This window comes from Varanus komodoensis, unplaced genomic scaffold, assembly GCF_004798865.1.
Source record: "Varanus komodoensis strain SLA01 unplaced genomic scaffold, ASM479886v1 scaffold4, whole genome shotgun sequence".
Classification (NCBI taxonomy): Eukaryota; Metazoa; Chordata; class Lepidosauria; order Squamata; family Varanidae; genus Varanus; species Varanus komodoensis.
Genome location: NW_025335941.1, coordinates 50,338,883 through 50,360,231, shown reverse-complemented (window position 1 = coordinate 50,360,231; position 21,349 = coordinate 50,338,883). Strand labels below are relative to the sequence as shown.

Here is a 21,349-nt window from a genome sequence, read left to right as displayed (position 1 = left end):
ACTTGCCATCATGTACCAATAATGTTACTTGATTGTCACTTGTTTATTTTAAATCAACTTAGAAGTCCTGTGGCCACTAGATAGAATTTAGATTATCATAGGTTCGCTTAGCTTACCAACAAGGTCAGAATATTCTTCCATCCTTGTAGCTGGGGATTAACCTTGGATCCCCCTCCTTGCTCAGAGCTGGTTGCTTCTCCAATGTCATAACAGCAACCTTAGATGGGCTTTTGGGAGAATGGTGGGGGTGAATGGTGGAAGAAGATGAGTCCTATCCAGACATGAGGTATTGGGGGAAAACTTCAGTCCCCTTTCTCCCTGTTCTGAGGTGCCGCACTTCCTTTGCAGGGCAGGAAAAACACAGTGACAACCTTCTTCACTCCTCCCATTTTGCATAGGATGCCCATAATCCTTGCATTTCAGAGGGCTATGTGCACCCCTATTGCCCTGTGTTCAGATGAAAATCTAAAATACTTAAAACTTGCTAGCTCTCAAAGTATTGCATCCCTTCTGCTTCGCTCTTAGCCATATGCTACATGGCTTCTACTTAAGAGCAGCACATTCAGACGAGTGGAATGAACAGGCTTCTAAACGCTGCAGGTGGCAAAGATTAGTCTTGTTCTAAAGTGCCATGCCATGCAGTTTAAATGAAAATAGTAGGGGCAAGCACTGCAAACTTAAGGGCTGTGCTGTATCAGACAAAGGCTCATCTATTCACCAGTAAGTTTCTACAGCTGCCGAATGGTACACAACTACCACAGAACCCTCCCTATCAATTACTATACAGAGACATACTGCCTCTGATTTTGGAGATAATACATAATCTTAGTTGTCATTGACAGCCCTATCCTTCATGGATTTAATTCCTTTTTTGGAGCCATCTTGTATTGAATTCTATAGTTTCAAATACTTTACACAACATGTTATCTATTTTGAATCTCCCATCATTCAAATTCCAGGGTGGGAGTGTGAGGAAAATCTATACACAGAATTCTAAATGTGGCTGAACTACAGATTTGTACAAGGGCTTTAAAATACTGGCACTTTTATTTTTGATTCTTAATAATGGTATCTGCCTTCTTCCAGTGTAGCTAAATTAAAAAGCTCTAATCCCAATATGGTTTCTCAGAAGATCCCCCAGTTTAAACTTGCAAAAACTGACCATATATTCCTACTCTTTTTCTCTGTTCAAATCACATGGGTGGAGGAAGGGACAGCAAAAAAGCCACTGGCTCCTCTTCTGTGGCCCTAGACCACTGCACATTAAGAGCTGAACATACGTAACAGCAAGGTACATTTTTACTCACAAAGGATAGAAGATCAAAGTTTTAAATTGTACAGGGATCTTAATGAGTAGAAAAAGGCTTGCCAGCACAGAGAGCTGTTTCTTAACAGGTGGAGGGCCGTAGCAATAGGCAATGAGGATGTTAATGGAGATGGTGGTAGGGGGCCAAAGGGCTCAATCTCCCAAAACGGTCCTCACTTTATGGGCAATGAAACTTCTGAGTAGGCAGGCAGTGTTCTTCAGGGTAAGTTTCTAGTACTACTATTCTCTTTATTGAACAGGATAAACCAAAGTTTCCAGAAATGAGTAAAACCTCAATTTCCCAGCAGAATCTACTTCATCAGCCGCTTCAAAAAAAACAAACAAACAAAAACACGGACACACAAAAGCAAGCAGTATTTACATGTGTATTTAAAAAGTTAAATAGAACAAAAATAAATTGTCTCTTAAGATTCCTAAGAATAAGAAAGTTTTAAAACTTTCATTGGCAGACTTGCAAATATAAGGAAAAACAGTCAAAAGGGAACAGGAAAAGATTCCCATTACAAAATAAACTGAATTATCTCATTTAAAAGTTAGCTAGCTACTTGTTGAAGACTTGGGCCAACCATTAAATCCTATCTTCAATTATAGCCAACTACATGACGCTTAGTTAGATTCAGTGTAGGGCTATAATTCCAAGCACAATAACTTGAAAGCAAGTTCTCCAGCTCAGTGGAGCTTCTAAACATATTTAAGATCATGGGTGTTTGACTTTATGAAAAAGGCAATCAAGTTAATATCATTTTTGCAGGACACTGTCAACACTTGGTGTTAAAATCATCTTACAACTGCAATTTCTGTACAATATTTACACCATCCCACCAAGTAAAACTGTGCAAATTTAATATACAGCCAATTAAGTGCTCTGTCAAAAGATAACCAAATTATTCTTAAGCTAGGAACTTTTTGAGAATCAGAGTTATTTTCTTTTATGAAGAAGAACTACAACATACTGACTGTGCAACTTAACCCACAATGTAGTCTCCTTTCATTCCAAACATGCATGGTAGCACCTGGTTTTAATATATGATTCATTATTTATTCATCATAATGCAAAGATAACAAGAACTTATCTACATCCATTCCAGCAGGAAAGGCAATTGGTAGTTTCTTCTGCTGAAAAAAAAAAGAAACCCATATTAGGACAAGTAAAATTTACATGCATAAAATTATTTGTTATGCAAGACACTAAATCACAAAAAGACAGTCATTTATTTAAAAATACTGTTATACACCATTATTGAGATGCTGTGTCCAATAGCATTTTTTTTACTTTTTCCTTCTGAAGGGCAGACTACCTCAGACCAAATTACAAATACTGTTCAAACTTTTCAGTTTCCAAAGAGTTTGCTAGGCAGCACAAGGAACTGCTGCTTGTATTTCTTGAACACAAATATATAGTTCGCTTACGTATACAAAACTAGTTGCACATTTGAGTTCTATATCCCAAGTACGTAAGTGCTTTAGTCAGCTCAGTGACATTTACCCTTAATTCCCCAAAAGATTTATAAGCACTAAAGGCCCACTAGTCAAACTGGCAATCAACACACTAAAAACCAAAAGCAATTCCTCCTCTAAGGCATGACATAGTCTGAGTAAAGGAATGTATGGGATTGCAACATTAAATAATTAAATTTATCAACAGCTGTTCAGATTTTTCCCTTCTGAAATTTTATGCAATTTTATATAGTCCAACATTGGATTCTATTTTTTGCTTTCTCTTATATCCACAATGAACCAATACAATGCAAAAGAATTAGTAAGTTTTCCTCTTTCTTTTGTCTGAATGCTAGCTTATAAAAAAAGGTAACACTTGTTTGAGCAAACCAAGCAGGCAAGACCAAACACATGTGACCTGTCCATTACAAGCACAAGAGAAGTCTGCCTATAAAGAACTCTCCCTAATCTGGCTCCTGCCCAAACCTTTCTCATGAAAAGATGGGAGAAAAGAGCATTCAATGCAGAGTGAAATGCAAGGATTCCTTCCCCAAAAGTTTATGAGTACCAACAGAGGCTTGGGGAAAGATGCTTGCTGGTCATACTGTAGAACAGATATTTCCAGATGGGATGTTTGGCTTGATACTACTGGAAAGGGCTGCTATTCTTCCACATGGAGCCACTATGCTAGTACAGAAACATAATATACATGCTATATTTATATTTAAAATATGGGATCTACTTACCTTTACTTTCTTCTTTTTTATTGGCATTGTAAAGTTCTGAAGGTCTTTTTTACAGGCACCCCGCGAATTCCTTTCGCAATCAATCAAGTCTTCCTGCTTCCTTTTTTTGCCTGCACTTCTTAAAGACCTAAACTGTTGTGTATTGTCTTTAAGAGGAGTAGTTGTACTAGTCCTTGCAATAGCTGCCCGTGAAAGAATCATCAAAGTGTGGGCAGCCATACTAACACTGTTCTCACTGCCCGTTTCACTAGCCGGGCTACAGGCTGGTAAGTCAGGAGTTGCTGGAGGTACCATGATCCTTGGGGTTGTACTATCTTCACTATACCGTCTACATGTTGGTGTCCTTATCATATCAAAGGTATCATCGGAATGCCTATCACCAGTTCCTGAAGGTGTGCGGGGTACTGGCAAATCCGCACTTTCAGGAAGTTTAGTGGCAGGACTGTGCCTCTGAATGTCATGTAGCATTTCCACAGCTTGTTTAGTTAATGGACTGGTCAAGCTATGGACTTGGCTGGGAGATCTAGTCTGGTCTTTTTTTGAATCCTTTGCAGGCAAAACTCCCGAAATTTTACTATTTGCATTTGACTGAAACCCTTGTTTTTTAGTTAATTCTTGAGCCAAGGTACTGTTCTCATTACGAAGACCAATATTCTGCTGGCTGTTGGATAAGGTTACCATCTCCTGGTTTTGGGCACCTTTGTCAACACTCCTTTCTAATTCATTCTCTTTATTTGCTGTCTGCTTTCTTAAGACATCTGATGCCAGTCCTGGGCCTGAGGTCTTCCTCTCAGGCTGGGTCTCCTTCACAGCTGAAGTTCTGCAGGTAAGATCAGGCTTACATAAAATCCTAGGCAGAGTTCTTTCACGCTCCTTCTTGGTGGACTGCATTTTAGCAGATGAAAGCACAGAATTGGGAGAACTTCCAGGCACCAAAGGAGTTTCATTCCTTTCTTTCTGCAATGCTTGAGTGTTTTCTGCTGGAGTTGTAAAAGTATTGTCAAAGCAAAGCACTCTTCTGTGGTTTTCATTTTGTTTGGAACCAGAATTTGTGGAGTCAACTGTAGCCATCTCCAGCTTTTTTTTTAATTCTTCACAGCTATTCTTGTCCAAGTTTCCAATTCTGAAATTTAAAAAATTAGGGAATATTTGACAATCTGATCAAAAACTATTTCCATTTTTCTGTATTTTTAAAGCTATTGCTGATTACTATAAATCTGTGATACATCTGTTGTACTATGTTGACTCAAGGAGGACATACCCACCTTGAAAATATTTAAAGCAATGAATTCAACTTTTGTTCTAAAATGACAAAAGGGTGGAAGAAAAACCAGGGCACAAGTCATATACATAATTTTCTTTCTTTTTTTGTGAAGTAATGCAGCTCTATTTTAATTGTTTTATCTCTTCTACTGCAAGAAACATGTAATATTTGCTGTGTCCACATAAACACAGTTGGAACTCTCCCTCAGATCATCCATTGTACTCACAAGAGGAAAACTGGCCCTAGAGTAGAAATGGGAGGGCCCTCCTGATTAATTTTCAAGCCAAGGCTTTCTTCTAAAGAGTATGCCTCCTAGTATATTTCAGTGGTAGGCAGTAAGCAGAGATAAGAGGGACCCATTTCTTGTCTTCTGTCAGGCAAGATTTAAATATTAACAGCATGTTTCCCACTAAAGTTCTTTGAAGAACATATGGGAAAAAAAGAGATGCAAGAAAGTTTTGATTTGTTGTATGTACATTCTTGCCAAGATATATATGCTATGAGAACAATGAAGAAAATTACTGAAACTTTTAAAAAGGCTTAAAAAGCAAATAATTAAGGCTAAATAAAGACCAACCTCGTTCATACATAGTGACAACCATGGGGTATTTTGCATGAAGCCACTACAATCTGCATGCCCACAACTGCTGGTTTTTATTATGATTAAAAACCTATGATTGATCTATTCCTTCCTAGCTTGTTGAGCAAGACGTCTGATCCTAAGCTGATAGGAGCTAAACTACGCAGTGGTTAACTCATGGTTTGTTGCTGGGTTCACTATGAACTTGCTTAGCCCCAGAACAATCCAGTGTTCCAGGTGCAGATATCATGTTTCACAATCTATGAAGAAACCAATTGTGAGTTTTGCAGTGAAAGTGGAAGTGGCAGGTATGCTATAGACTGTGTTCCTGCGCATCCCTGACAGTTCATGGTTTCTTTACATTGTGGGCTGTTATGTGCAAACCATACAAAAACAGTCCAAACTAGTCAAATGAAAAATGTATGGTGAAAGCATGGTAATCACATTGTATGTTTGCCAAGTCAACTAAGAGAATGGAATTCCAAAAAATGATTGGTGAAATGGCTGTTGGCTCCACCTTTGACCAGGTGGTGTGTACATTTCAATATATGAGAGTCTGCCCAGGTGCTGGGAACTGAGAAAAGTTTTACTGAATAACTGACCTTTGTATTCGAGAGCCAGTACGATTTACAGAGTCTGATCCATTGGACACCAACTTTCCTAGAATATCAGTATAAAAAACAATCTTAATTAGAAAACAGAAAAACCAATGGTCTCTTTTCAATTGATTTTATCAGAAAAGCTGTTATTCTGTACAGAACAAAACAATAAATCCAATAAACCAATTGCCAGTCTATTGCAATAGCTTTTAAGCTGCAGAATTACGAAAGGATAATCAAGGAAAAAATCATTAAATTATTAAACAAATAATCCATCATTGCCATGTCCAGGGTAGAAAAACACTGAGTTTTCCTTAGCACATCACCAGCTTACCTGCACTAGATTTATTTCTTGGCATCCTCTGAGATTTGGGAGGGAGAGGTAGTTTAGGAATACCTCCACTACCTAAAGAAGTCTGTACTGGCATGTGCAGAACCTTGGAAAATGAAAGAAATGGAGTAAAGATTTCTCATAAGATTCTCTAGCTCAAGAATAACACTGTCCAAATTCAGTAACAGCACCTTACCTGGCAGGAAGGATCTGAGAATGTATTTCCAGTCTGTCCCATTATAGAAACAGGAATCATTCCTACCATTCCTTGCAACACAGGTTGTACTGGAGATGCGATTATAATAGTAGAACCTGAAATTTATTGGAGTCATGTGAGCAATACAATTTTAGTACTTATTCACAGAACTCTTGGAGTTCCCTGTGCTTTCTCTGCACTGACTGGAAATCAGAGAATGATCTAAAACACATGACATAGATCTACTAGCGAAAACATCCTGGCCTTGTAAGTTACAACCAAGGTAGATAGTCTTGGAATCATGTATAAGCAGCCTTAAGCTATTTAGAGAAAGAAGTGTATGTACACAAAGGTAAAAACAGTAAAAGTGTCGTACACTGGAGCCAAGGCAGGGCCCTCAGTTTATTTAAGGCGCCTCAGACTCCTTTGGCTTCCTCTGCCTACCTTACCAAGCGCACTTAGTTAGCATACTGCTGTCTATGACACAATATACAAGTCCTACTACTATGGACACCCCCCCACCCCCGCCTTAAGTCAGTAGAAATGTTTCAAGGGGCTGTCAATCCTATTACAGAGGTGCTGAACCCAAGGACCACATTCTATTGCAAAGAAGCTCCAAGGGGAACACATTCCATTTGTGGAGACACCCGAATGAAAAAAGGGTTAGGCTCCAAAATAACATAATACTTAACAAACCTCCTACTGCCAATAACTAAGCCATAAGAAAGGCAAGATGGGGAAAAAATTGCACAGAAGCCAGGAAATGGAATGATCAAGTGTCAGGTGAAAGAGGGTGGAGCCAAGCTCATGGTCATCTGGAGAACCCCAGAAGAACTGGATTTCGCTATTGGATCTGCGGTCCTGCACTACTGCTTCCAGATTATCTAGAATCAATGGGTGGAAACAGGGTAAGGAACCATGAATAACTTGTTCTTAGTTCTTGCTCTTTTCCATGCACAAACATGTCAGAATATGGCTTCCAGCCCAGACTAGTAACATGTTTGCAACAGCAAGATTCCGAAATAAAGGGAAGCGTCTGCTTCCAACCTAATCGGATGGGTTTCTGAATTGCTTTTCTTTAGTTTTCATGAGCATCCACTCTAATATCCAGAGTGCTTGATTCCAAGAAGTGAATAAGCCAATTTTTCTTTGCACGATGATCAGATGAGCACTCTTTCAGATGAGTGATAAATGCATACAAATTAACATTTATATACTGCAGTATCTGCTAATTAGCCATCAAGGCAGATACAGAATTAAAGTACAGAAACTGATCACAAAAATAGCATGCTACAGCAATAACCACTTTGGTAATGCAATGGAATTACAACTCATCCATGCTATCAAACCTACTATTGGGTGAGTTTTGCCAATAGAAAACATTTTCAGATTCAACTGTGTACAAATGGGGTGGGTGATGCAGATATCCCCTCCTCCATTCACCTAAAAATACTTTGAAGAATGAATAGGTTGAACAGTGCTGAAAGAAGGGTACAATCCCAGATATTGGGCAGAGGTACCTTCCATGAGCACAGTCCTTCTGCCCATGAAAGGCAGATCCAACCCAGTTCCTATATTTTTTCATTTGAAAATTATGATGTATTTTATCATAAATTAACTTCAAGTGAAAGGCACCAAAGTATCTAAGTGCTAGCTTATTTAAACATTAAAGTAACTAGCTGTTCCCAAGATCAGGGCAAACTTCAGTTAGGATTGTTAAACAACAATTACCTTGTGAAAAGTTTGGAGACATGAGTGGGTTTACAGCAAACAAATTATTTGTTCTAGGAGGTGTCCTTAACTGTTGTGGTGCTGGAACCTGTGATGCAAGAGATGTTGAATTGCCAGGCAACACAACCAAATTAGATGGAGTAACATTTGTACTCAAAGCCGTTGGCTCCGTCATACAGGTGGCAATATAGACACTGTTGGAGTTGCCAAAAGATGTGCTTGTGGCTGGCATCAGCTGTATAAATCCTCCATCCTTGGCAACACTTGATGCCCCAGCAAGAGAAATAACAGCGCACTCTTCATTCTGTACATTCAGCGTACTTACAACAGAGTCTTGAGGTCTGAGGACAAGAAGATTTTGTTCCACCAAAGGTGAATCTCTAGTTGTTTCAACCTCTTCCGAAGTAATGCATTTGGATTGTCCTGTTGTGTTGGCTGGTGTTTTAGCTGGAGAAGATAGTATTATAGTTGGCAAATTTTCTTCAGTGATGCTGGAAACAGCATTGTTCAACTCTGTCTCTGATGAAATGAATGGGTCATCACTGATAATTATCTTTAGGGAAACTACACTGGAGGGATCTGCACCTGTGCCTTGATTACTGGATGAAACACTACCAGCAACTTTGTTCTCTGGACTTGATTCTCCAACTGGCTCTGCAGGAGAATGGCATACACTGGATGTGGTGGGGATACTCTCAGTGGATGTTTCTATATGCCTCTCATGGTCAGAAGTTAGAAATATACTGTCAGCATCTGTTTTTGTAGAAGATGACGGCTCCTGAAATTCGACTTGTGTAGAATCTTCTGATTTCTGTTTTTGCTGTTTAGCACAAGACTCTGAATGCAGAGACTGATCATTTGAATGAGGATTGTTGGAAGTATCTACAACTTCAAGCTGGAGCGCTACAGTATTTGGACTGGATGTGTTCACAAGTGCTGTGGCAGAATCTGATTCCGATTGCTCCTGGCCTTGACAGTGAGAGAGTGTAGGACTGTTAGGGTTTTGCTGGCCTGATTCAGGAAATATAACTGACTGCTCTTCTACTCCTTCTAGACTTTTATCTGATTCTGCTGAATGGCTAGAGTTAGTTACATTAGATTCTTTTGGTATTTCACTGTGACCAGATCTCAGAGGACTGAGTAATTTTGCATCTGTCTTTTCAGACAGTATATTATTTGACAATGAACAACACACAACTCTACCAGACAATGATGTCTGAGTTCTTAGCAGATCATACTGCAAGTCAGGTAAATCTTGAACATCCTGACATAACATCTCATCTGTTCTACAGTCTTGTGGTGTTGTTTCTTGTTTGTTATAAGATCCTACACTGTGCCCACCAAACTGTGGGCCAGAGATCTGATTCTGCCCAGATTCAAAGGTAGTTTTATGTCTGATTCTTTGGTCAGCTGTTCCTTGGTCAGGTGTTTTCATTTCCACCGAATCACTTTCACTCCTCACTTTGGAGTCCTCAGGAAATTCTCCAATTACTGCAGTTTGCAACTTCAGATGTTCCTCCAATGTCACATTGTTACCACTGCCACCAGTCTTCAGGACACATGTTGTTTTTGAATTGTCTCCTGGGTATGAGAGACTCTCCTGGGAATTATCACCTGCAGAACAAAATTTCAGTAAAACCATGAATATGTCAAACTAGCCAGGTGGAGTCTGCACTTTTTGAATCAAAACCAGTATCAAGAAGAGTGTTCTGCAACTATTAAATAAAACAGATCATGGAAACACATTTTAGAAGTGCTTACCAAGTTCTTTTGTTGCAATATAGCTTTCAAGTGCTTCTAGGTTTGCTTCATCCACCAATATTGCATTTTCTACTCCTCCACTCTGTGTGGGAATGCCATGAGAAGTATTTCTACCACCCTTGATTTTACCTATTTTAAAACAAAGGAAAAATATGGGTGAGTGCTGGAACTTGATAAAAGGTCCAGATATTAAACTAAAAGCAGAAATGAAAGAAATAAGTTCAGTCCTAATCAGGAGCAGGAACTTAATCAGACACATCTGTGTTTTTAATAAATTCATCCTTGAAAATATTTGGGCAAGCACAGTAGGGCCAAAATAAAGTTTTTGGCATGTTTGATTTCTTGCATCCCACCAATTCTGTAACTTAAATGATGTGTCCTCCATTTTCAAACTTTTTTTTGTGGCAATGGTGGTGGTAACTATCTAGCCTCTCACTGACCACAATTACCAGTCATTTCTAAATCTTATAGCAGTAAACAACTTCAGAATAGTGGTAAGTCTGACATTCACTACAAAAACCAATCACTGACAATCCAGTATCAAGAAAATTATGCTCTTCAATAAAAAAAAGCAAGATCAACATGCTAACATTTTGTTGTCTGAGAAATACTTCTGGGCACAATCCAACTAACAGTAAATACTTTAAATCCTAAGTTTTTAGGGGAGGATTTATGGCATGCTTGTATCACCCACAGAAACACGTGATGATCCAACCAATGCTGAAGCTTTTTTGTATTTCATGGTGCCTGTCAAGACCAGAAACATCTTCAGGGCTCCCTCTGTTGGCCAAGGGCTGGCGGAACAGCTCTGGTAGTTGCAGGATTCTGACCTCAGTCTGCTGGAGCTGCCAGGGCTCTCATGAGTTCCATGTGCGAAGCCCTGGGGAAGAGCTATGTAAGAACCAGCTCTTCCCCTCAGAAGCTGCCTCAGCAATGAGGTTCTCCTGATGTTGGTGAAGCCTGTCCTGGGCTGCTAGACTTGAAACTCTGTGCCCTGCCTGAGCTCCTGTTCCTATGACTCCCGGATCCCGCCTGCACCTCTTTTCTCCCTGACTGGTCTGCCTTCCTCGGTTCTCCGACCCTTGGCCTGTTCTGGACTACACTACCTGTCTGAATGGACTTGGCTCATATATTGACTTCTGGCTTGAACTTTGGACTGTGCATTGGACTTGTCATGCCCTGTCTGCCTGGGCCCTGGTGCCTTTACCCTGTTAGTCAGCCGCCCTCACTCCGGATGCTGACAGTGCCCTTCTACATGTCAACTCAAAAATTTTTCTTGCTGAGTTTAATGGGCTTGCTCCCAAATAATTGGGTATATGACTGCAGCCAAAAGTTCCCTTTCATTAAGCTTACTGTATTCAAAGTGAGGAATAATTCATACCAAAATCAAATATATCGAAGAGCCCTTGAAATGCTGGATCTGACTCTGTTTGCTCCAGAATCTCCTGGATTGCTTCTTCAGTCATGTGAATTTCACCCTGCTAAGTAGGTGTGTAAAAATAATCAGGAAATGAGAAAGAGTATTACTCAGAAAGGCATTTTGAAATATTCCTTCCCACAAAAAGGAGTCTGTAAAGTAAACCAAAATTCAGTGATAGCTGAAGTGGTATTAGAAACCATTCTGACTGTACAGTGGTACCTTGGCTCACGAACTTAATCCGTTCCAGGACTCTGGTCGTGACCCAAATTGGTCGTGATCCAAGTTAAATTTCCTCATAAGGTTCAATGTAAATAAGGTTAATCCATTCTGTAACCATTTTTTAAATCAGAAAAATGTGAAGCAAAGTGACAACAAAGATCATGGCCATCTCCCCCCCACCCCAAGCACAAGCGCAGCCATCTCCCCACCCCCGCAGCATGACTGAGATGGAGCCTGTCATCCTGGCATGCTGGGGGGTGGGGGGGAGACGGGCATGATCGCGGGTGTACTGGGGGAGGGAGAGATGGGCACAAACGGTGCGCTGGGGGTGGGGAGATGGCCTCGATTGCAGTTCCGTTCGTGCAGGGAAGGCGTGCCTGATCAGAGGCGCGCTCCTGCAGGAAAGACAGGCGGAATCTTGGCCATCTCCCCTGCGGCTCTGCTTTGCTGCTCCTGTCTTTCCTGCAGGAGTGCGCCTCTGATCACGCACGCCTTCCCTGTACGAATGGAACTGTGATCGTGGCCAACCCCCCACTGGGGGGGGGGTGGAGATGGCTGGGATCTTGGTCGTCACCCAAAGCAGTGTTTGCGACCCAAGTCAAAATTTTTCAGAAATTTTTGTTCATGACCCAATTTGTTCATGAACCAAGGCGTTCATAAGCCAAGGTACCACTGTACTTGTATCTACAAATTATTACGAGGATATTACTGAAATCCAATATAGCATGGCAGTTCGTGTTGGACTAAGGACCTGGAAGATCTAGATTCTAGTCCCCACTCAACCATGAAGTTCACTCAGTGACACTGGGCCAGTCAATCCTCTCAGCCTAACCTAACTCTCAGGGTGAGTGTTGTAAGGATGAAATGGAACTAATTCAGGTTCCTCACAAGAGGAAAAAAAGCGGGATATGAACGCAATGTAGTAAAAATAGTAATTTTACATTTGTTGTTCTGCTGAACTGCTGCATTGCTTTCTATACTGGACCCGCTTGAAGAATGTTTGGAAATTTAAGCTAGTGAAAAGTGCAGCAGCTCAACCAGTGTCTGGCTTGTGTTGATTTTTTGAGCCCACTCATTTTTAAACATGCTCATTCTGCAACAGCTCCCAGTATGTCTGTCATCCAATTTAACACGTTGGCTTTCATCTTTAAATTCTTGAGTGACTGGATCCTGTCTATTTCAAGGAATCACTTCTTCTGTACTAGCCCCAGGTCCAAACTTTCTAATGAGTTCAAGATTATATTTATCCCATGTGTGCTGGAATCTTTTAATCTTCTACAGTAACAGGGGCACCTGTTTTTGGCTGTGGGAGCAGCAGGCAGTGTTTGGTCAGGAACCATATGATATGTACACACATGGGAAACAGCCAGCCCAAGTGCTCTGGGATCAAGTGTGGTGACAATCATACATGGTCAGCAGCTTGACTTTGTGGGTCCTAAGTTTTGTAGGTCTGCTTGAACATAACAAATTGATCCTGACTGTACACAACTGTTTGGTGTACCTTTTCTGTTTCATACCTATACCTGGTAGCAAAAATGAATACATATTAGACCTCAGAGCCTTACCTGAAGACCAAGCAATTCATCAATTGAAGACTCCTGTATTGTTGGGCCACTGTCTGCCTGCTTTGTTGTTTGAGAAATACTGCCATCACTGGAAAATATAGTTACAAGTATTTAGTACATTACAGAAATAACCTAGGTCTAGAATGTTTAAAAGCAAGATCTGTTACCTGCCCAAGAATTTGTTAATATTTTCAGCTAGCTTCTCCTGAAGACATTTGTTGCTCAGAATTTTCTCTCTGGCATTCTCAATAATCATTTGCTAGAAAACATAATTGAAATGGTCCAAAGTAAGATTTTTATAATTACTAAAAAGGAATCATTAATTCTATCAGTATACATGATAATTCCCCAACCCTCTACCAATATCCTATATCTTTTCTATTTGCAAAGCTATTCTTAATTGAAACTGGCACATTTGCAACTGCTTCTCACAAGTCACTAATCTTTTTACATCAACCTGAAAATACGTTTGTGCACCGAAACCAACCCAACTGGAAAGGGCCTAAGGTGAATTTCATGCTGCATGCATTAAATAACTTTACTGCAACATGGTAACTGGAAGGTAAAATTAGCTCTGCAACATTCTCAACTATAATATTCAGTTACAATTCTTGTCATATCTGTGATGTATGTTTATGCTATACAACACTTATATCTAAATTCTTCAAATGTGATAGTTTGCCAAAAGAGGTTATCAGAAACTACACAAAAAGCATTTGTTTTTGAATATTTTTCAAAAAACTTCATTATATATATATAGATAGATAGATAGATAGATAGAAATGCACAAAACTGGAGTGATCACAGCAAAAAGTTAAAGTGGGAATAAAGCAGGAGAGAAAAGTTCCTTTACAAAGTGGCTTACAGGAAGGTCACCATCTATAAGTTCTAGTGGTTCACTTTCTTCTTCCATTGGTGAGCTTTCTGGTTCCACTGTGGGCGGGTCCCGCAAGCCACAATTAGACAGTGGTGGTCCAGATGATGCAGTATTTCTTTTCTTCTGGGAATCACTGAAATATTTCAGAATTTATTAGAAATGGAAAGATATGAAAGGGACTCATAGCATACAGTTAATATATTTATTCTTCCTACTCTGCACAGAATATTATATTTACCTGTTTCAACAGAACCTAGTAAGGACAGTCAATTCATTAAGACATTTGTTGTTGTATGATTTCAACAAGATTAAATGCTGAGGGAAAAAGTCAGGTGAAGCAATTTCATCAAAATCCATACACAAAAAAAGCTGGAGCAGGATCAATCCAGTGCTGTGAACCTCTCCATGTAGATCTGTGTGGGTACTCCACCATTCATGGAAGATGCTTAACTCTCAATATACAAGTGATACTTACATTCTTAATGAGTTAGCTTAGAGCTAGCATTTACCTTTTCCTTTTCCCAGGAGACAGTACACTTGAATGAAGCTTCCGTTCTTGAAGTGAAGAAACCAAGCTCAGACAGTCTCCTGCTTTAAAAAGAAGAACTGAATAAACAAATACTACTAGTGCTGCTTCTGGGATATCAAAAAATGATTTTCTCTTGCCCAGTGAAGCCAATGCAATGGTGAGTCTGATTTCCCCCCCTCACAGTTATGAGGATTTGGGCCATGATCTATTTTCAGATTCTAATACACAAACTAGATTCAGTGTCAAAAAGCCAGTTTGAAAAGCTGCATTTCATCCATGGTTATATAGTATTCTCAGCATCTTCACTGCCTGTTATGTATAAAATGAGAAATAAAACATCTGTCACAAACTTAAACTTACTATTAACATGGCTTTCCTGCACTTGACACTGAAGTGCAAATGAAGAATTTGATCTTGGCTGGCTTGGACTTGGAGCGATAATTGGTTTAAGAATAACTTGTGTGGCTGTCATTGGAGAAGAGTTTAGTTGCCCTGGCTGGTGAGCTAGAGATGACGACCCTACACCTGAAGAGGTTGACTGTTGAAGGCATTTCTGCTTCTTCAAATCTGCAATTGCACTTCTTGTACGGCCTAGAAGAAGGTTTAAAAGAAAATTAACAAGAGACATTGAAATGTATTAAGTTGTATCTCTACTGCTTTGAGAGCTAGTTGTGGAGTTGAAATATAACCAATTGTTCCTTCACCTTTGAAGTTACTCTGAGACAGAAAGCAGCTACAGTTTTCTTGCTAAAAAGATTGTGTCAATTAACGAAACTAATACTAGATGCTGTGCTAACAGTGTTGTAGATTCAGGAGTATTAACAGGTTACAAATACTCAGTTATGGAATCAAAGCTGATTTATACATGCAGAGCTCCTGGCACATTCCTAATCACAAGCAGATCAGGACAACTGTTGCATCTCATACTTCATCCTTTCTGAAACTAGCACTACAATAGTTTTAACTTGCCAATTTGCTTTTTTTGTGAGGGAAGTGAAGAGAAGTGGAGTAGGAATTTGTGTTACCTATGGAGAGAATGACTGAAGGAAGAATGGGATGTTTGTACCCTTAGATAAATTGCTAAAAATACTGAGCCTTGCCTCTTAGGCCAGAATGCAGATCTTCTTTCAGCCGCAAAGCCAAATTCAATTTTGTTGAAGCTATCAGGGGCTATATTCCAGTGGTGGAAGGGGATGAACACAATGGCAGTGTAGCAAATCGCTCCTCCCTGCCCTATGCCACCATGTTTTAATTTAAAGCTTTTACTGGCCATAAGTAAACCCTTAGGTAATGCATTTCAACATTTTCAATGGGGAGGGGGGACTGGCTAAAAGGCAGGAAAACACCCATTGGGAGAAAGGGAGGACTAGATTAGGATCCCCAAGAGGCGGAATTTCACCTAGAGCCCCCAGGTTCTTTGCCTCTAAGGACTATATCCATCTTTAAGATATAACTGAACATTAAACAGTTACACCATACATGTTTTGCAAATTCTTATCACTTTAAGGCTTCAATTCTATGCATACATAGGTAAAAATCATTTTCTCTGAAATCAGTAGATTTCTAAGTAAATATGCTTTGAATAAGGCTGCAGTTTGAAGAGTGAACTCAGACCATCTCACACAGATGCTTTCTGATACATACTTCGTTGATGAGCAGAAAATCCACCAGAATTCTGCATGCTCCTGAAAAAATTAAATTGCCAATCTAAATTAGGATACAATATTCTACAATTGCAGAATGCATGCTCAATTTCATATGGGTTAGTTAGATGATAACTAGAAACATACATATTCAGAGAAGAGATAAAACAAATGTAGAAACATGAATTCAAAAATCAAACATGAGTAACAATTAACAACTTTTATGAATTGAAAGAGGCAAAAAAGTTCTGTAGTCAGAAAGTTTCGCTTTATGCAAAAGCTTTATCCTCAATTTTACAACTTGGGACTACAGGTGAAGACATCACACTCCTGGCACTTTTGTTTGGCCATCCTGATTTGGCAAATCTTGAAGATCAATCTTACAAAGCCCAATAATTTACATACACCAATACCAGTAGGTCGCAAAGAACACCCATCACAATAGTTGTACAAAGGAGGACTGTCCCATATAATAAAGGCATATAGATTATCTGAAATATGTGCTATTTGTTTTAAAAACAAATTACCTGATTTGGGAAAGAGTATAGTCCAACTTCTTCCACAAGGATGACATCATTGCCGGAACATCATTTGTTGCTTCTTTAAAAAAAAAAATTCAGAAAAAGACTTACGTCAAACATTAAAAAGGGATTTTGACCGGAAGGTGTATGATTGAATTGATAAGGACTACACAATGAACAGAGTAAAAATAAAGAGCTATAAAAATCTGCTTTTAGTATCTCTCAATTGAGCGTTGGGAAGGAGAAAATTTGGGAAATGAAGACATATTGAAAGAAAGGCAATATGTCTCTTTAGAAATAAGTCCTTACTAGTGTCAATAGAGCTTATTTCCTAATATGTGAAATCAGTTTTGTATTGCAAGGTATTAGTGTGTATGTGGAATTATCAGACTTGCCTCAACTTAAATTCTATTCTGAAAATAACTAAAATGTATGATGTTACTGCTTTCATATTTTATCATAACTGAAACAATTTTGAAACAACTACAAAATAAACAATTACTTTAAAGTGCAATATTAGCTGTATTTTTCTGAATCTGACAAACCAACTCCAAAACATGTTTATCTAAACAAATGTTTACACTTAGGCCAAAGCAAGCTCTGTATCATATGCTCCCTCCATTTCCTGGGGACAGGAGGAATTACTTGCCAGGCAGTCCCTTATCCAAAACGTAACTGAAAAAATCACCTCAGAAGTAGAAACATCTAGTCAAAAATCTGTCTTTACTACATGCTAAATATCTGCAATAATTTTTTCTCTTAACCTTCTAAAAATACAGCATCAAAAATAGCTATGATCACCTGTTTTAAAATCAACTATACCATATTACTATTCTGCATTACTATATTTATTTATCTAAAACACTTATATCCCATCTTTGTCAACAGGTTTCAAGACACTTCACAACAGAACAGCACAATTAAAATACTAAAAAAGTATACCCAGGAATTGATGCACATTACAATTAAGCAGCAGCGTTTAATTTAAACCAGCCCAACTCCCTTGATATTGACTGTGCCAAAGTCAGTTACATCAGAAAAGTGGTTTCATTTGACTGATATTTGGCAAGTGACACCACAGCCCCTATTTGGAACAACAATGTATGCCTTAAAAGGGCCTAATTTAAGCACATACAACTTCCCTATTGCAATCAGTTCAACATTTAAGGTCCTCCAGATGTTCTAGAATAAATGAAATTTGCAGGAAACTTTCAGGAGCAAGGTTCTCCGGTAGTGTAACTAACCTGGTAGAACACCCTCTCTTGGGAGGCCAGTTTGACATTCAAGTGCGTGTTGAAAACGTGGCTTTTTCAGAAGGTTTAAGGACCTGCTCAGGGATGTTTCCAGCTGCCTTATTTCAGTTGTTACACTGCTGGTTAATGGTCATTTAATTTTTGTAATCCATATGCTTGCTTTGCTTGAAACCTACCTTTATTATGCACTGAATTTATTTTATACAAAAACTGGAATAGAAATGTTGAAAATGAAATACATTAAATAAATGTAACTCTGAATGATCAGTGCAGCTCAGGTTTATTGTTAGAATAGCCAAATTCTGGTAATACAGAATCTAAAACCTGCATCTTCCAACCCCATCACCCATGCTTACCTTTTGATTTCATTGCTATGTACTCATTCAATATGGTGATTAAGTTTTTTCCAAACAAAGACTGAAGAAAAGAGAACAACATTAAGCCACAGTTTTTCCAGAAACAACAAAATGCAATAGTCCTTCTTATCAAAAGCACAGTGGTTAGAATACACTGGGGACATGGTCACACCAAACAAGCCATTTTAACTGGGACTACAATGGATGGGAAAATATGGTACTTCAATCCATCCTAAATTCAAATATTAATCATACTGAATATAGCAAAATTCAGTAACTAATATAATTGGATAGTATCCTAAGTAAAAGCATATACTCACCAGTAAGCAAGCTGGAACAAAGCCTTCCCCTGTACAATGCTCTGCATATTCTTTTAAGTCTGAACTTTCCAATATAAATGCTTGGCATGTGGCTAAAAGCCTTTCTTGTTGTAAGTACCCTGCAACAGACAAAATACTTTTGCTTATATATCAGTTATGTTACCTTATATATCAATTGGTGAAGGAAAAAACATAAAGCAATACTGCAGTGATTCACACAATTCGCTGAATTTATGGTATGTTTTCAGAAAAAGTATCCCTTGATATTTTATAAGCAGTTTTAATTGTACCATATTATTAAGGAAGCATTAGTAAAAAAAATTATAATGCCACCACAGAATGTTTTCCAAGGCTGAACACTTACATAACAGTAAGCCTTACTGACTACAGTGGAAATTAATTTACAATAAATATGCGAACTCTTGCACTGTTAGCAACAAATAAGAACAGTAGCAATGAAAGTTTGAAGTCTTGTTTTAAAAAAGCTGAAAAATAATTCTAGAAATAGAGGAATTTAAGATTTGATATGGAATATAATGAAAGATGCAACTCACTGCAGGAATAAGATTTCAAATCAGTGCCTTGTGGCTCCTTCCTTCCTTTATATCCTTCTTTTTTTCCTTCAAGGAACTCTTACATAATTGTTCATCTTATCCTCACAACTCTGTGAGGTAGGTTAGGCTGAGAGTGAGTGACTGGCTTAAAGTCACCCAGTGAGCTTTTGTGGCTGAATAGGGATTGGAACGCAGATCTCCTGGATCCCAATCCAACACTCTAACCACCATACTACACTGGCTATCATACTCCTATTGCCACCATGTAAACGTGATCTTTTCTTTTGCAAAATAATTTACAGATGTTAGATGCATAGCAAGCAAACTGTATGAATATCAAAACTAAACTGTGTGTGCAGTTGAAGGGAAATATATTTAGTTTATGGCATCATAAAATAAGAAATAAGTCACTAATTTTACTGTAAGTTTATATAAACAAAAAACAAAATACAAGAACCAGTATCAGTGTCTCTAATGAAGGATCAAGGGGCTCCCTATGTGAGCCCCTTGTCTTTTGTTCTTTTCATGCTGGACATATAAGCACAATATTTGTATATGCACATTTAGAAAAGTATATAAACATACAGTACAACACATAAGCCTGAACAACATGAATTATATCTGACATATATAGTAGGAATCTCCCATGTTTGCACCTCTTTTTACAATCATACATGGATATCCAGTAATCCCAGAGACAGAACTGATGGATAGAGAGGCATAACTTCAAGCACATAAATGCACATTACTGTGTGCAGAAACCAATAAAAAAGAATGACCTGTGTTTGTGGAGAGCATGTTGGATTATAAACAAGCTCACAACATTTTGGGATCTGACATTTTCAGCACTCCCTTTACTGGCAGGGGTGAATGGGGGGTGTTATGAACAGATCTACCCACATACTTATTTACAAAACAATTATTTCTTTTGGCTCTTTTAAGTGATCTCTTGGGGATCATTGTGATTCCAGTAAGAAAAGGTGTGAAACCAGCACCAAGTAACAAATTCTGTAAATCAGTTTGCTTATCTTGGGTGGTTTATTTAGCAGCTGGTTGCATCTTCTCATTTAAAAAAACGTAAACACCTTATGCCCAGTTTATGCTGCATAAGCCAGCACAGAAAACTGAATACCTAAGAAAATGCAAATGCATATAAACATTTTAAGGCACAATGCAATGTAAAAGGCCTCAACATTTTACACACAAAACTTGCTAAAGATATACAGTCCAATGATAGTGTAGGCAGCTCCATTTTTCTGAGGTTATATCCAAAGGAACCAACAAATGACAACACCAAAACTGCATATGCATACACTAATTTTCTGATTGTGCATTTTGCAATACATTTTAATGCTAAGCCACTTCAGGATCCAATCCTGACAAAAAAAGTATACAATACATAACTTTATTATTAAAAAACAACAGCTTGTCTTTCAAAGAGAAGGGGGGCAGGTTCAGGTAGAGTAAATGAATACAGAGCCTTCTATAATGTAAGAGGAAGCAATCACAGACAAATCTTTATTTGAAATGTTAAGACTCTTCAAGCAAAAAGGATTCCCGAACATTTTACTTATGAATTAAGCCAGCTTCTGACAGCAGACACATGATTAAAAGATGCGACATAGAAGGCAAGAGGGATGGAGAGCGAAGAGAGAAAAATACGGATGCGCATGAAAACAGAGATGTTTCCAGCGTATCCTATTTAGTTCGATGCTTCTTTGAGAAAGGGAAAAGAATGGTTCGCCATTTGGCGTGCCTTTCCTGAAACCCCTCAGAAGCCCACACGGTAAGCCAGACGGAAAGGAGCGAAGGGGGCCATTTTCCGAGCCGCCTTCTTCGGAGCAGCGTCCCTCTTCGCGCTTACCCAGCACCAGGCGGGCCACGTCGGACGGCAGTAACATGGCGAGAGGATCGGGAGCAAGGGGAGCCTCCCCGAGCTCCCGCGGGGCGGGGGCAGCAGCAACGCTCAGAAAGGCGGGTATTCCCCTCGCGATGCCTCAGACCGATCGCCTCCAGAAAGGCGCCCAAACCTCCCCGCAGCAGCCGCCGCAACCATCCTCATCCCCGCCCAGCGACTTCCGCTTTCAAGAGCAACAACAAACGAGCTTCCGCTTCCGGTG

At 39.1% G+C, this 21,349-nt stretch overlaps 1 protein-coding gene across 4 annotated transcripts; it reads right to left on the bottom strand.

Moving 5' to 3' along the window:
* Window positions 1–1,673: 1,673 nt before the first annotated feature.
* Window positions 1,674–21,304, bottom strand: LOC123029001 (protein NPAT). 4 transcript variants are annotated; one of them, XM_044441430.1, is made up of 18 exons: window positions 21,094–21,304; window positions 18,676–18,794; window positions 18,356–18,416; window positions 16,753–16,825; window positions 16,227–16,267; window positions 14,943–15,173; window positions 14,563–14,644; window positions 14,042–14,186; window positions 13,344–13,435; window positions 13,177–13,264; window positions 11,354–11,453; window positions 9,973–10,101; window positions 8,212–9,825; window positions 6,481–6,596; window positions 6,288–6,390; window positions 5,957–6,014; window positions 3,511–4,633; window positions 1,674–2,443 (listed from the first exon to the last, which is right to left on the bottom strand). In XM_044441430.1, the coding sequence occupies exons 1-18, from the start codon at window positions 21,128–21,130 to the stop codon at window positions 2,366–2,368; spliced, it is 4,290 nt and encodes a 1,429-aa protein (XP_044297365.1). In that variant the 5' UTR covers window positions 21,131–21,304; the 3' UTR covers window positions 1,674–2,365. The 4 variants fall into 4 exon arrangements, with proteins under 4 accessions (XP_044297365.1, XP_044297369.1, XP_044297368.1 ...); XM_044441434.1 differs by having other exon boundaries at window positions 1,674–2,440; XM_044441433.1 differs by having other exon boundaries at window positions 11,354–11,450.
* Window positions 21,305–21,349: the final 45 nt, after the last annotated feature.